Source organism: Cygnus olor, chromosome 2 (genome assembly GCF_009769625.2).
Source record: "Cygnus olor isolate bCygOlo1 chromosome 2, bCygOlo1.pri.v2, whole genome shotgun sequence".
Classification (NCBI taxonomy): domain Eukaryota; kingdom Metazoa; phylum Chordata; class Aves; order Anseriformes; family Anatidae; genus Cygnus; species Cygnus olor.
The window spans coordinates 54,644,243-54,660,719 of record NC_049170.1 but is presented as its reverse complement, the minus strand read 5'-3'; the positions used below and the strand labels follow the sequence as shown (position 1 = coordinate 54,660,719).

At 37.4% G+C, this 16,477-nt stretch overlaps 1 protein-coding gene across 1 annotated transcript in view; it reads right to left on the bottom strand.

Moving 5' to 3' along the window:
• The window catches only part of TNS3 (tensin 3), a 255,871-nt gene that overhangs the window by 163,191 nt on the left and 76,203 nt on the right, over positions 1-16,477 (bottom strand). The window contains 1 exon segment of the mRNA XM_040549792.1: positions 9,960-9,997. Within this exon segment, the coding sequence (XP_040405726.1) occupies positions 9,960-9,997 (38 nt within the window).

The window sequence follows — 16,477 nt, the reverse complement described above, 5'->3', positions numbered from 1 at the left end:
CAGAAAGAAAAACAGAAGTCAAATGTCAGCCTAGTTGGAAAAATAAAAGGAAAAACAAAACCAACCTTTAATTTGTTTTTTTATGTCCCTAGAATTGAAAACCAACCATTGCAGGACAATTGTTTGCACCTCACTAAGGGCAGTTTAATGCAAAAATACATACAGCCCAAGGAGAGATAGCTCTTTGAATCAGGCAGTCCAAGGATATATGCAGCAATCTAGCAAATGCTTGATTTCAGTCTGTGACAGAAGGTCTGTAAGAGTCATCCAAAAAAAGCAGAGTAACCTCTCCAGCAGGAAACTTACAGAAATCCTTTGGAAAAAACATTGGGGCACATTGCTCAGCAAGCCAAAGTAGTCTGAAGGGTTGAGGACCACGGAGGAACCCTTCAGTTTCCCACAAAAAAGTATATTCTCATGTTGTAAAGAACATACCCACTCTAGCAGGCTTCAGTTTCTCTGAGAGTGGAACCCTTTCTGGAGGCTGACACAAAGGCACTTGAAGTGCCTGTATTTTGTTAGGGTATTTCTGACTTTCTTGTATCACAATCCTGACTTCATATTCCTCTGGTCATTTTAACTTAGATTACAAACTTTCTCCTTTTAAAATATATGTTGCATATAAAATATGTACGTTCCAAATGTATCCAGTTTTACAGCTGTTCAAAAGAGACACAACAAAATGGTACTGCACTGCGCTTTAACTGTGGGAAGTATTTTCAATGTTTTCTTCAGCAAAACAGAACAATACAAGGGAAGCAGCCTTTTAGATATAATTACAAGTAAAATGCTATGAAATGTTGTGTTATCACATAGAGATAACAAAAGCAAATTCTAATGAAGCCTAGACATTTCAGCTTGCTGATACGAAACAGGCATGACTTCCACTGGGATGGAGTTCATAACCTTCAAAACACATAGTACTCAGTCTCTATGTGTTTCCAAAAATTTGTTGTTACTCACGTTGGTGCCTGCAGTTCAGTTTCCATTCTTTCATTAAGTCAGTAAGGCAACTGCTTGCAATCTAATGCTGGCGCTGCTCCACTTTTTGAAAAGGAATATTGCAAGAGGGAATTCATCCTGTTCCAGGAATATACAGTCTTCACCACTGCCTCTAGCCACAGCAACATATTATGACACAGCAATGGTCATATTATGCCTGCTACCAAATTATTGTCACTGTTGATTTTCAGTGTACCATCCAAGATGTTGTTACTGCCTTTAGCTCTAACAGCAGAAACAAAAGCTATGGGTCCTACATAGAAGCTAAGAGCATCGTCTACAGCAGTTGTAAACAAATTTTTTTAAAATAACTCTAAGAAACAGGTGGTATATTCTGGTAAGCTAAGCAATTCCCATTTCCCAGAGACAAATACGGGATGAGCTATAGAGTGTGACATGAGAGCAATTCCCAAGCAACAGTAATGTAAAATGCATCATTCCCATGTTCGTTGAACCCACTTTAAAAGGCTGACAAATGCTTACCTCTCTTCCAAAAAAAAAGTTATAAGGCATGTTACAAGGATCAGAACTAGGCAGAAAATAAACAGACCAGTGAAGAGAACTGAAATCCTTCATAAGATCAACCAAAACAGACCAGTATTCAAGGCAAGGAAATGAAAAACAAGCAAATAAATTCTCATAAAACATCCGAAAGTTTTCAAGTGGGAAGTTCATATCTGTCATGAAAATATAACCTATCCAAGTTTTGGTGGTAAAGGAAAGCAATAGCTTTTGTAATAAAAACTGCAAGGAAACAAATCTTGAAATTATAACAGGTACCAGCTGGGTCTTACATAACAGCCAGTTTTCTGAAAAAGTAAGACTAAATGAGACATACCTAGAAACACTAGCATATTTTAAAATACTTTTTAATTTTTGGAAAGCCCCAGGAAGTTAACTACCAAGCACACAATCCTCCAGCACAGCAGTTCTGCTACTTACACAATGAAAGGTTTATATCCATAAAAAGCAATTTCAAGTCCTCTTGCCACTCAATAGCTTACAGTTCTGGTCGAATGAGAAAGCTTATTCATTAAACAGTTCATTACAGCGATAGTATAACCTAACAGAGGGCAAAATACTGCTTCTGGGGACAATCAAGTAAAATCTAAGACCACTTTGAGCCACAACTGTCAGTTACAGAACTCACAGATTAATCTCAGACTTCAACTGCAAACATTTTATTCTAGTCCAAGGCTAGACAGCACTAAAAGCATGCATGGTAGTATAACATGTTAATTACTTCCTATGAGGAAAAAAATCCCTGAAGTCTTAAGCTGTACTGAATGCTTTCTGATTTACCGATTCCACAAAAGTGTGTCAGCTGCAGAGGTTCACACAGTTGTCTCCTGGAAACAACATGGCACGAGTTTTCATTCAAGGCCTTGATTCCCTCTGCCCAAAATCTGAGAGGGTTAAGGAGAAATTGTACTCTATCCATGCAACCAAATTAAAAATAGTTAAAAAAAAAAAATAAGAACAAACAAAAAAGCCTCCCATGAACCCTTTGAGAAGCAAAGTCACCACTATTTGGTCCACTGCTGCTATGGTAGTGTTAATCTACACTTTTAACATATTAATTATGCAGTAAAGACTTGACAGCATTTTGCTGTTCTCAACAAAATAATTTTCTGCCAGGTTGCTCATTTATTTTTAAAACAGAGTTTTACTTCAAAATAACTTAAAAATTAACAAACACTGAGTATTCAGATGAAAAGTTTCCCCGGAAAAATGTTTTTCTGGGGAATTTTTACATATTAAGCTGTAGTGTTCGAAATGCAACTGAGCATAAATATGAAGCAAGATTAGAAAGTTAGATATACTAGATTAATACTTTGAACTGTCAGTACCTGCCAGTTGAGAGAGCCGAGCACAGCTGTCTCTTTAAAAATTATTACACACTGACATCTTACAAATCTGGCTTCTGCTCTAATACTTTATTGTGTTAAACATTCAAAGAGGAATTCTCTCCATCTTTTGAATAGCCATGCTGAATTCCCTGAACAGCAAACTGATGCAGCATGCAAATTAGATAGGAAAGAAAGAAATAATTATTACCCTCAAAAAGAGAAACCTTTAGCAATAGTTTGAGAACTGGTAACATTAAAGATATATAATTGCTTCCTTTTCCAAACCAACCATTACCGCGACCATAACAGCCCCAACCTTCCCAACAGTTTCAGTGAGGTAAATGAAAATATATCCAAGACATAACGTTCGCAGCAACACAGTAATCCTGGAAATCTTAGCCACTTTGTCATTTGAAGAGAAAGTGCCTCATCTCCACCCTGAAGAGTCCAGCTTGTTTACTTGCTTCTGCTGTCGATCTTTCCCTGGTTTCACCTTCCTAATGGACCTAGTGAACTAAAAATACAATAAAACTAACAATATAATGATTTTTTTTTTTTTAAATAGTCCCCCTTACCTGGGACTACATGTCAAAATGCTCTTTCTTACTGCATTACTGGAAGTCTAGACAGGTGCTGCCTTACATGCTTTATGCTTTAGCAGTCAGAAAGTAACTATCTGTCCCTCTGGACGGCCAAGGGCCACTGATTCTCTTCATGGGCATGGAAAGTATCTGCCTTCATGCCCACCCTCTGCAAGGGTAGGCCCAGCCTTATAACCTTAACACAGTACTCACAAGGTTTATTCACAAAACAATTCAGTAAGTACCCATGTGACCAAAGCCATCCAATCTTTCTGAGTGCCAAAACAGTTTGGGCTCTAAATCATTAAACTGAAAATAGCTAACCAAAAGTAGTCATTCCCCCCACATACACGCTATTTTCACAAAACACATTGAACATGCATCCCAGGACCAAAATCAGCTGTCACTCCTGGATTATTTTCATTGCTGTGATTGCTGTCTTCCTCCCCATTACAGCATTGCTAGTAACACTTTACAGTAATTCAAGCTATATATATATATTTATTTTATTTCTATACTTTTTTCTGTAGTCATGTCCATCTTTCCTTGACTGTTAAAAAGTCTAAGAAAGGAAAAGATTAGGGTGTCACAATGAAGAATTAGGTGGGACGGAGGACAGTTTTACTCCAAGCATCTAAACTGTTTAAGCTATTGCTGATCAAAGAAAAAGGGAGATCAGGGTCAATGGAAGAATTACATCTTCTCAAATACAAATGCCAAGAAAATTATAATTAGTAAAACTGTCGCTTTTGAGCAATGTAACAAGACAAAGTGTCATGTCAGAGTTTTTATCTTTTACAATTAAAACAATTTTGGTGGCTTTATACGTGATAAAAAAACTAAGAACATCTATTATTTCTCTATGAAGAATAAACTACAGAATTTGAAGGTCATAAAATGTTTGGTCTAGCCTTAACAGCATTCAACTGGCACACTATAGTTCAGAAACCAAGTCTGAATATGATTTTTAGACTCAATACAAAATCTTGAAGCTTTGACTAAATATGCACTTCACTGAGATGTCTAGATAGCTAGAAAGGTGAAGAAGGAAGTGTGCTGAATCAAACCAATATATAATTAATCCTACTGGAACTGGAAAAAGCTACAGAGCCATCTGCAATAATATACTGGTTTCTTTGAAACATGAATTCAGACTGACAAAGAATCAAACTGTATTATGAAAAGAAAATAGCTTCTTGGCTTAGGCATGGTAAAAAATCTTCAGGGTTGAGTTAAGGATATATGCGATGCTCGCTTGGAAAGCTGAGCCAAGGCTCAAGAGCTGGATCATACTCCACACCATTAGACACCTGATCCAGCAAAAAAAAAAGAACTGAGCAAATCACGGAATCATTAAGGTTTGCAAAGACCTCCAAGATCATCTGGTCCAACCATCCCCCTACCACCAATATCACACACTAAACCATGTCCCTAAGCACCAGGTCCAACCTTTTCTTGAACACCCCCAGGGATGGTGACACCACCACCTCCCTGGGCAACCCCTTCCAATGCCTGACTACTCTTTCTGAGAAGAAATGCCTCCTCATTTCCAACCTGAACCTCCCCTAGTGCAACTTGAGGCCATTCCCTCTAGTCCTATCACTAGTTATCTGTGAGAAGAGGCCGACCTCCAGCTCCCCACACCTTTCTTTCAGGTAGTTGTAGAGAGCAGTAAGGTCTCCCCTGAGCCTCCTCTTCTCCAGACTAAACAACCCCAGTCCCCTCAGCTGCTCCTCATAGAACTTCTGTTTCAGGCACTTTACCAGCTTCGTAGCCCTTCTCTGGACATGTTCGAGGGCCTCAATGTCCTTCTTGAAGCGAGGGGCCCAAAGCTGAACACAGTACTCAAGGTGTGGCCTCACCAGAGCAGAGTACAGGGGGACGATCACCTCCCTGGCCCTGCTGGCTACATTACTGATACAAGCCAGGATGCCGTTGGCCCTCTTGGCCACCTGGACACACTGCTGGCTCACGTTCAGGTGAGCATCGACCAACGTCCCCAGATCCTTTTCCCCTGCTCAGCTTTCCAGCCACTCTGCCCCAAGCCTGTAGCGCTGCACGGAGTTGTTGTGACCAGCACTTAGCCATGTTGAACCTCATCCCATTGGCCTCTGCCCATTGACCCAGTACAACACCTAACTAGGAATATGTATTGCCAGAATATTAGAACATTCCCATTACACATACAACCATGTGTCTTCCTATTAAGATATGAACTTTTCGAGGCTCAGAGCAACAATGCTATCATATCCCAGCACTGACAATGCAGTGAGAAAGAGGCCCATTGAGTACTGCATACAAAAGAGACCAAGAAGCTGTACCTGAGGTCAAATGCCTCTATAAGGCCCTGTGCACACCAGTATCTCTGATGCTGCACTGGCAGAGATGCAGCAGACAGCTTCAAAAACAGCTTATGAAAGTTCAGGGACTTCTTCAGAGCAGACTGACTGATCCACTAGCCCCCTTATGGCAAAGCCCACTCACTCATAGCTCTATTTCCCCAAGACAGGATTAGGTTGTTTCAATCCTGAGTAACCTGTCTGCTGTTCACCTAAAAACAAACTTGCCTGGGAGACCTGTTCTCATATTTATTGCTTTCTACATGAAAGTACTTCCTGACATCTGCTCTGAATTTGTGGATCCTTAATTTCCATTAATTTACCCACCCAGCCATGTCCCCATACCTCCTTTCAGGGCTAAATCACAAAACAGTAACTTGACATAAATGAATAGCTCCCTTAAGATTTTATACCTACATGTCCACTGTGTTCACTTGTTTTTGGCTTCCCCCCGCTCCACCCCCACACACACACACATACACATACAACTCTAAGACAGTGGAGTTTGGGCTTTGGCTTTTTTGTTTGCTTTTGCTTTTAATTAATCTTGCCTTTATAGCTCATCTAATTTTAGTGCTGGCATCTGCATCATCTAGTGGATTTATGCTACATAATTTCAAATGTTATAATCTTCCTGCAACTGATTTAATAGCACTGTGTGCAACAGTCTGAATTTGTGTAATCTAATATTTGCCATCTTGTTTTCACTTGTCTGTGTAGCTTCAATTTTTTTTTTTCTGCAGTTGTGCCCCATGTTTTGAAATATTACTACAGTTCTTGCCTGCGTTTGTTTTCACTGTATTTGTCAGGGACAAGAGAAAAACCCTCACAGAACCTATTCAGGTTTTAGAATAAAACAAAGCAGCTGATGTCTCAAATGATTCCAAAACTTGATTCTTTCTTCATTTGTACATTCTGATCAAATTCAGAGTCTATTTATTTATTTTCAGGTTTGCATAAACTTTATTTTAGTGGCTGATTTATATAGCTTTTTTTTTTTTTTTTTAGTTTTCATTTAGATGCATTAACAGAGGAATTCTTTTGACAAACTCTTAAAAACCTATATTGTAGTGCTGCCAGTGGAAGGCCTGAGCTATTGTTTTTATCTAAACACGTTTACAACATTAGCTGTTTTATTATGCAGCTTTATCGCTAGACTTGAGCATAATGCTTCTATAAACACATGACCCCAGCAGTCTTTCAAGTAATGCTTTACTTTGCTGATGCATATTTTTTTTAAAAAATGACTACAGGATGTCGGAAGTGAAGGGTCTGGAACACAAGTCTTATTGGCTGAGTGGCTGAGGGAACTGGGGTTGTTTAGTCTGGGGAATAGGAGGCTCAGGGGAGACCTTATTGCTCTCTACAACTACCTGAAAGGAAGGTGTGGGGAGCTGGGGGTAGGACTCTTCTCACAGATAACTAGTGATAGGACTAGAGGGAACGGCCTCAAGTTGCACTAGGGGAGGTTCAGGTTGGAAGTTAGGAGACATTTATTCTCAGAAAGAAAAGTTAGGCATTGGAATGGGTTGCCTATGAAGGTGGTGAGTCACCATCCCTGGGGGTGTTTAAGGAAAGGTTCGACATGGTGCTTAGGGACATGGTTTAGTGCATGACATTGGTAGTAAGGTGATTGTTGGACTAGATGATCTTGGAGGTCTTTTCCATAATTCCATGTTTCTAAGTGCAACATTCTTTGTTCTCATTCCCCTCCCTTTCCAAATGCTTTTCAGCTCACTGCTAACACATTTTGTCTTGGGGGATGTTCAACTAACATAAAAATAGCTATTTCCCATAAGCTGCAAATGGGGTAGCTTTATTGCAAATGCAGAGAGTGACATTTGTCTTGGAATTAAAACATATTCTAGGGAAAAGAGGTACTGGAGTCCATGATTCTTTTTCCACACAATTGAATCTAAATCAGTGCATATAATAATGGGTACAAATCTACTACTCAAGGGTGCCTGTAACATTCTCAGATGGTCTTAATATATTCTCAGTCCAGCTTAAACAGCTATGAGAACCATTCCTGCCTTAATCCAATAACCAAATGAAAATACAGATGCCATGTTAGGTAATAAAAACAAAAATCAGATCTGAATCAAGATGACCACCAATGTAACAAGATTATATAACATTATTCCAGACAGCCAACTGCGGCTTCATATAAGTAGGTATAAAGAAAATATTTCCAGAAAAATGTTGGATATACTCAATCAGATCTTGTTCCCACAATACCTTATTTTTCTATAGTCTGTAATACTCACTAGTAATTTATTTTCAAATAGTTACAAAATATATATATATATACAGGAGCATCTTGACAATAGTTATGCTATTATTTACTTCCAGCACTCCATCTTTTCAACACTCAAAACCCAAATGCCTGAGAGCATAAATACTAGTTGAAATACACTTTCCTGTTTACAACATAAGGTACATGCATGATTTGATTTGTCTCCAAAACAAGTTTAAAGAATTTCTTACCACAGCCTCCAGCATCATTTCTGTACCACCACTGCTGGAAACTCTAGATCTATGTAGCACATACACAAGTTAACCTGCAAGCTACCAATGCTACCAACAAACCAGGTTCTTCCCCACAGAAGCTTGTAGAATTCCAAACTGCAAGTGCTGTTTGAAAAAACCAAAGCTAATGTGCAAGAAGGTATCAATTATATTATCTGGTCTAATAAAATGTACTTCTTTCTACAAAACTGTTTCCCTTCTACTTCTAGACCTCTAATTCTATTAATATATATTAATTATAGTAATAATCATAACTATTACTAATCATTAATGTATAGTTAGATTGTAAATACCTTGCCTGCAAATTTAATTACAACCATTTGTATTTTTACCATCTTATTTCATGAAAAAAAAAATTCTACTTTTATTCAGCACACCATGTAACACATTGATTTTGAAACACATAAGTACCATTTTCACTTGAAATGGGAGACTGTCAACCAACTGACCCTTGTGTTTACCAGAACTTCCCCAAAGGGCCTGACAAATCTCAAGCAGAGCTCTTTCTTGAATTTATTCATATTTCCTGGAAACACCAAAATAAATCCCTACTCAAGGTTAAACATCAAGTCAACAGCACAGGAAGTAGTAATAGATCTGTGGTCTTTAGAAGCTAAGTGCTCTAACTATAAAAAATGCTGTCTTCATACAAAGCAAATGCTGGTCAGTGGTTTTAGTTAAAAGCAGAAAATGTTATCCCGAGAAGATGGCTCTAGGAAATCAAAGTAAACCCCTCCAACACTAAGATTTAGGCTGCAACAGTCTATGTAAATCAAAGATGTTCAAATCTAGGGATGGGGGATTTTTAAGTCATCTGAGACCACAGAAGTACCTTTTCAGTCTGTTTCTGTATGTTATGAATAAATCGTCTGATTTTCACCAGCTGAAGAATAGCCCTTTTGCTTTTATATAGATTTGTGCTGTCTTGACACTCTGCATCTACATCTTGATATTCAACATCTACATTCAAGTCAGTTTTAACTAAAACTCATTCTGAGCTTTGAAAACACGAATGGGCAATGACGGTTGCCTTGAACAAAAGGACAGCAAAGCCCAACATAAATTATACAACACTAAGAAACAATAAAACTGAAAACAGCTTTGTTTTTTTGTAGACTATTGGATAAACTAGGAGGCAGAACTGGGCATTTCCTTGTGTGAAAGGGATTCAGAATTTTTTTTTTAAATTAAAAATCTAGTAATGAAACTGAACTTGGTGGATGTAATCTGAAGTAGGCACTGAAAATAATATGTTTGTATTTTTCATAGTCCAACACCAAAAGTTTCCCTTTAAATCTCTGTTGCTGTAAAATTTAGATGTATACCCGATTCACTCACTCATTTTTTCTTCCCTGGTGTAACCATGTGGTTTGTATTTCACCCAACTAACTTGCTGTTTTCAACTTGAAACATGTCCTCCTATGAGAGGAATGAGAAGTTTAACCACTGTTGCAGATGTTTTGACTACACAAAGACCTGTTTGTTTTTTTTTTATTAAAGTCAAGAAAAATACCCCAGTAAAAAGTTACTCTTTTTTGACAAAAAAGCATCTGATTTAATCATCATCATATCCTTAATTAGTTGACACAGCTTTTCTAGTCTAAACTTCAAATACATGTGGATCAACAGCAAGTACAGAGGAGAATAAATATGCTTACCTTCTCTTCACATTTCCTGTGGCAGGCATACTTGCAAACTAAAACAAAAGCAAAGAAAATATATGAGTAAGAGAGTGGGTGGATTCCCCCTTCAATTTCTTTAGATCAACCTTTTACTAGAAACCCAGCCAACCTCAGGTTATAACAGCATATTTCAAAATAAAACAACTAAAACAAAAGGCACAATACACTTCGGTTTTACTCTTTACTGTAAGGTTATCTACATCAATGTTATCAGATTTGTACATTCTATTAGTTTATGACAATGTATGTCTGGTTAAACTTCATGTGCTGATGATCTTGTCATCTACCTTTACAGCTGCCCATACACCAGAAGCGTTACCATCTTAATACCACTGAGATTAAGACCAAATTATTCCCAATGAACCCTGTGAATCTTAGTCATATCAGCAATTCCAGAGACCGAAGAAAAGCAGGGTGACTCCCAACTCACAAGTGACCATGTCTGTTTAGAGCTTAATTTCTGATTGTGAAAAAAAAGCTTGCACAGTGCTGTAAACATTACCTGCGAGAGTAACACTTGATTTCTTTTAATTTTCTGCTGATATAACAGCAGGAAAGGATGACTTCTACCAGCAAATTAGGTTCAGAAAACAACATTCAACTTAAAAAGTAACCAGATGAGTGAAGATATATGATGTAATAGCATAATGCCTAGAATCTGACGGAGACTGGTTTTGAGAGATTTTCCATTCTATGCGCTTCTTTCCTTACTCTGAAACTTGCTTCTTTTCATGCATTGTTTGTCATTTGGGTTACTGAGAGCTAAACTGTATTTTAAATTCAGTGAAAATGTAGTTGTTCAATCTCCAAGATCAGTAAGCAGCAGAATACCACATAGGTAGCTGGAAGTTTAATTGGATCCAATCTTAGACCACTAAAGCTGAAAGCTATACTCATTTCTCATTGCTTCTACCAAGAGAAAGATATTCTACAGCCTGACTCAATGGCAAAGACACAAGTACCAAGATGTCAGTTCAGCAAATACACGACCATAACCATTTCAGAATCAAGTGCATTGTCTGCTGAATTAAAACCCCTCATGTTCCAGTCACTTCTCAGGTCAAACTCTAAGGCTTATTGACCTATTTTCTTAAGTAATCTTGTACGTGCTATGTTCATTTAGTTTTCCAAAACATAAATTAAGAAAGAGTAGTGTAGTTCTGGATAAGTTGAGTCCATACCACTTAGCAGGATCGAGATTCTTTAACATAAACATTTATTAGTGTTCATACAAATACACCTCTATTAGTATTAATAATGATTGATAACCATATGCTACTTACAAATGCTACCAACCTTAAAGCAAATGGAGAATGGTTTTTAATCAACAAGGAAAAAAAAATCTTGCATGGCTGCACAGAGCATGCTAAATTCATTAGGCAATTTCATGCACAGACATAGCATACTTAGGAGATTCTGTAATCTAAACCTGCAGGATTTACTTTGACATTGTAAAAGGCTAACAGATGTTCTAAAAATATGCATGTGTACCATTTCTTCTACAACCTACTTTAACACCTCATGTGAAACAGTGAAACAAACAAAAAGAGACAATTAACACTGTGCTTTGAAAGCCTGCAATTTTTAAAAGACAATCACAAAAGGTAAAGAATAAAACAGGAAATATGTCCAGAAGCCCTGACATTACAGATGAGCTTCTCTTGTTTTCTTTACTGATGCTTATGCCTCGATGTCTGGGAGATAAAATGAAATACCAAAAAAAAAAAAAAAAAAAAAAAACACTGAATGAAATACAAGAGATCAGAAAACAAATGGCAGCCTCCATGATTTTGCTACTGGCTTATGCAAAACCAAAACATGAATGTCACCAACAATAAACAATACACAAAGTCTTTATTAAAGATGCAGATTAAAAAAAATGCAGCCATTGAGTTTATCCAGTTTCTATGTACACCAAAAAGTCTGATAGTCTGCCTGCTCTTACATACCTAACAGTACTACCGTCTTTGGTGGAAAGAAACCACTGATGTCAGACATGAGGTAACCTTGAACAGCAACTGCAAATCTCATAAGTAACAACAACAAAGTATGGCATAGAAACTCCATGCATAAATACAGGGAGAATACAAACAAAGCACTGCTATCTTTATGAGATTCGAAGGAAACAAAGTAAAGCCTCAAGAAGTAATCAGCTAACATAGATCAGGTGGAACATGAACGGAAGCTCAATCCAGCATTTCCATGGATTAGACTAGTTAAGTCATTAAATTCTCTCCCTCACTATCTAATAAAGCTAATGATAATAAATTGGATAAAAATAAACACTCCGAAATGAGATCACTGATTGCCCAGATGCTGGGAGCGAAGTATGCCTTTGTGCTAAGAAGCAGAAAGGAGATTCTCTCCCTTCCCTCTTGAGTGAACGTCAAAGTGTTCATTGCATACATAGCTCCTAACTGGCATACCAGCTACATCCTGAGAACAGAAACTGATCTCCAAGCATAAACAGATCCAAACACCAATTCCCTTTTCCTGATAGATCCGAGTTATGCTAGTAAATCCCTGCCCAGAGCAACAAAACTTAACACTGCTGAGCCCATTATGACAGACCTTTCTGGGCATTTAACAGATGCTCAAGAGTTCAAAGCATTTCACATCATCTATGATGTTCCCAGTGAGGCACAGCAAGCTTTACCTCCACTACACAGCAGGGACAACTGAATCACACCTACAGAATATTTACATGGAGTGAATGAATAGCAAATACTAGAATAGAATCTGTCTACCAGCACTTATCACTGGACCGTATCACAAAACCATATCTTCCTAAAGAAGTTGAAAAAACACTCAAGGAAACATTGCAAGTTTTCATCTGCTGGTAAAATACTCTTTCTATACACATAAAGATCTAAATAAATACTTGTAAGTGTTTACACACATACTTATCTGTCTCTGTTTATACATATGTACACAAATACATAGATGCATATACACACATATACACTCCAAAACACACAAGTCTTGTTTTTAATAAAAACACGATCACTTGCTAAAACCAACTTAAAAAATAACAACAACAAAAAACCTGTTAGCATAGAACACTGCTTTAGAATTAACAGCTGACGAGAAGAAAGTATTCTATTCTCTGGGTCACTAACCAGCAGCTAATTACCAATCTCTAGGTAATTCCCACCAACAACTTAATTGCTAGTGCAGTACAGTCATGAGATAAACCTAAGGAATGTTTTTAAAGAACAAACAGAATTAATTTAGAGTACTGTTAGAGTGATTTTTCCTTCTACTTTCTGGTGTCTTTCCTATTTCCACATCATCTCTTCCTAGGAAGAGGAAAAAAAAAAAAAAAAGAAAACAGTTTCAAATGTTAGTGAGATGACAGAAAGGGAGGTATCAAGAAAACACCAAGAGCAGGGTAGAGAAAGTACGCAGGCACATAGAGAAAGAGTGAATATATCGATGGCTATGCTTTGGCAGTCACAACTGTCCAAGGATCTAAGCACAGAAAACTTAGTGGAGAAAACTACTGTTTCCATTTCAGGTACATCCTTTTACAGTGCAATTCCTATGGATTTATACACGGTAGCTGTTAACAACAGTGATATTACCTTTCCAAAACCAAGCAAATTAAAACTCACCCACAGAGAAGAATCAATTCGCTTGGTATTACTTAGAATTTATGTTGTCACAGCTAATGTTGCTATCTTGCAGAACTATCCTCTCTGGATGGTAGCACTCCCTCAGCCCAGCGTTATTTTTGATTCTGCCCATGCGTTTACAGTACTTCCAAAGAGATGGATTGCCTCAGCCATAAGATTTCCAGAGAGACTGAATCACTTTTCATTATGCAAGCTGTTTTTCCAGAGAAGACTTGAACATTAGAGATGCATTTTCATAAAACTTATATGGCAAAAAAAAAGGCAGTAATACGCCACAATCATGTAAGCCCATGCCTTTTCAGTGCAAAAGATATCTAATGTAAAAGCACATGAACAACTGAGCATACTCACAGCACATCAATTGTTAAGGAAAATATATCCAACTTAAAGTTAAAAGATCTCAACAAACAACTTCTACCAAATGCTGGCATTCTTCAGGCAAATCTTAGAAGGAAAATAGCACTTGGCTTTTTCCAGACTACAGCCCAAGTGTTTTTGAATTTACAAGTGTATCTGAAACCAGCTGGAGGACTCAGCAAGGGTACTTCAGCAATGCTAGCTTGGTTCTTCAACTTAACAGCTGAATATCTGCATCCCACACATCAGCTCTCACCAAACACGCCTTTCCAAGTTTTTGTTTAAGGTTTCTGGCATTAGTTCCAAGAACAACTGTCCCTAGCCAGCTGGCAATGAAATGGCAGCCAAGCCATATTTAGGCTATTTACTACGCTCCAAAACATTTCCTAAACAATAGTGCTGAGAACCTTTTTAAACAAGAAAAAAAAAAAAAGAATTTCCTATGTATCAAAATGAAGATGTGTTAACTCCTGAAAGTTAACAATACCATTGCCAGGATAAAGATAAAAGGATAAAAGTAGTTAATCATATTTTTCAGACTTACAATCTAAGATCTTCATGAGACTAAAGTTCTGCTTCTTACATTCATGCATTTAAGATGCTCTCTGAAAACCAGTAACAATATATTTACAAAATAATAGAATACTTCTGTACACTAACCACAGAATAATTTATGGTTTACCTAAGCTGCTACAACATTGTAGGTTACAGTGGTATCACAAGGACAAATGGCTCAAAGTTTTTCTTTGTGTGTGACAAGGGTTATATACGTTATCACATTTTAGCATTACCGAACTTATAATATTGGTAATATATATCCATACATTGTCACATTCTACATGCAATGAATATTAAACCATAAGTACTTTATAAGATCAACCTGACACTTAACCTCAGCTTTTATCATGTGATTTTCCTTTTTTTTAATGAATTCTACGACAAGACAATTCAGATATCCTCTTAGAGGCAGAAACTTGCATATAAAGCAAGCACTTAAGAGACATAACTCTGTTTAATAATTAACTGAACACCAAGAAAGAACACTTGCCCCTCCCAAAAGTTCTTTATATTAATTTTACCTTCTTAGTGGCAAGTAATAAATTAGGATACTGGATCACAGGCCCTGCTGCTTGAAGAAGGCTTTCTTTCCCTCAGCATCTGCAAAGGTGACTTTGCCAATATATGCACGTGCTGTTACAGCTTTTTTATTTTTTTTGACAGCAATGTAAGAGTCCTTGATGAGGAGTCTACAACAAATGGAATCTAATCTAGTCCTATAAAAAGATTTGTGTAATTAACGCTTAGTTTTTATAGTTCCCAATGCCAGTCTCCTCTGCTAATGCCACAGAAAGATCGGTGTCATAGCACAGCAGGAGTGGTAAAGCCTACCCATTTTAGTAAGTAGTCTAGCAATACCACTACTGAGTACTATCTCCCCCATGCAGGAAATATTTTGCAGAAAAACCCAGGTCTGTCATTGGTTCTGAAGAAAATCTGCTAATTGAAAAAAAAACCAAATCAAGATGTTCTGACAAATGCACAGCAAGGCTGCCAGGACAGGGTCTTCTCCAGGCAGAGCCTGGTACAGAAAAACATTTACAACTAACATGTTCCAAGTGACAGAGAGAACTATACCACTAGCTAGCTATTTATATTTTTATGAGGTTTTAATAACACTGATCAGATTATTAGAAAAAAAAACTCTTGCACCATTACACATACTCTTCTGGTGTTCCTACCAGCTCTGCAGCAATTCGACTCACAATAAAGATCTAAAATGAAAGCAGTATGAAAAATAAACAAAGAAATTAACTGCATTAAAAAGATGGCACACTGAAGAGGAAAGAGCCCTATAGCTGGAAATATTGGGTTTTAGCCGCAAAATGAAAAACTTATTTTTAAGAGTCAGATGCCAAAGATGTTGCAAGACTAACCGGCCACACTACAGCAGCAACATCTGCTGGTCCATTTCCTATGCCACAAATATCTTCCTGTTTTCTTTACTTGGTTATTTTTTGTTATCGGTTTTTTTGTGTTTAAATATTCAGCCAACCATTGTCTCTTCATCTTAATATTCCTCCCAGCTCTTCATGACAGGGACTGTAGACATTGGTTTTGAACATAAAGCCTAAAAGACCATTACAGGAAATGTGTGCAAAACCTCAGCATCTTTGACTTCAAGTAGCAATACAATAGAAGTGTTGTAAATGAGCTCTCCTGCAGAGGAAATATTCCATTTGTTCTTGCTGACAACAGCAGTGGAAAACCTTTATTAACAGAAAAGTAGTTTGGCACTATTACTGCAATATTATGGCTTTTTTGTTTGTTTGTTTTTTTACCTTTACTCCCATCTTCTTCCATCTTAGAGGAAAAACTGTGATCATCATGTTTCCTGCTGATTTTGCTGGGGAATTTACATTGTTACAGTAACATGCTTACAGTTAGACTGCCTCCTGAAAAATTCTGGCTGCTGTGGTGTAAGTTGTTCTTTGCTTTTGTTGT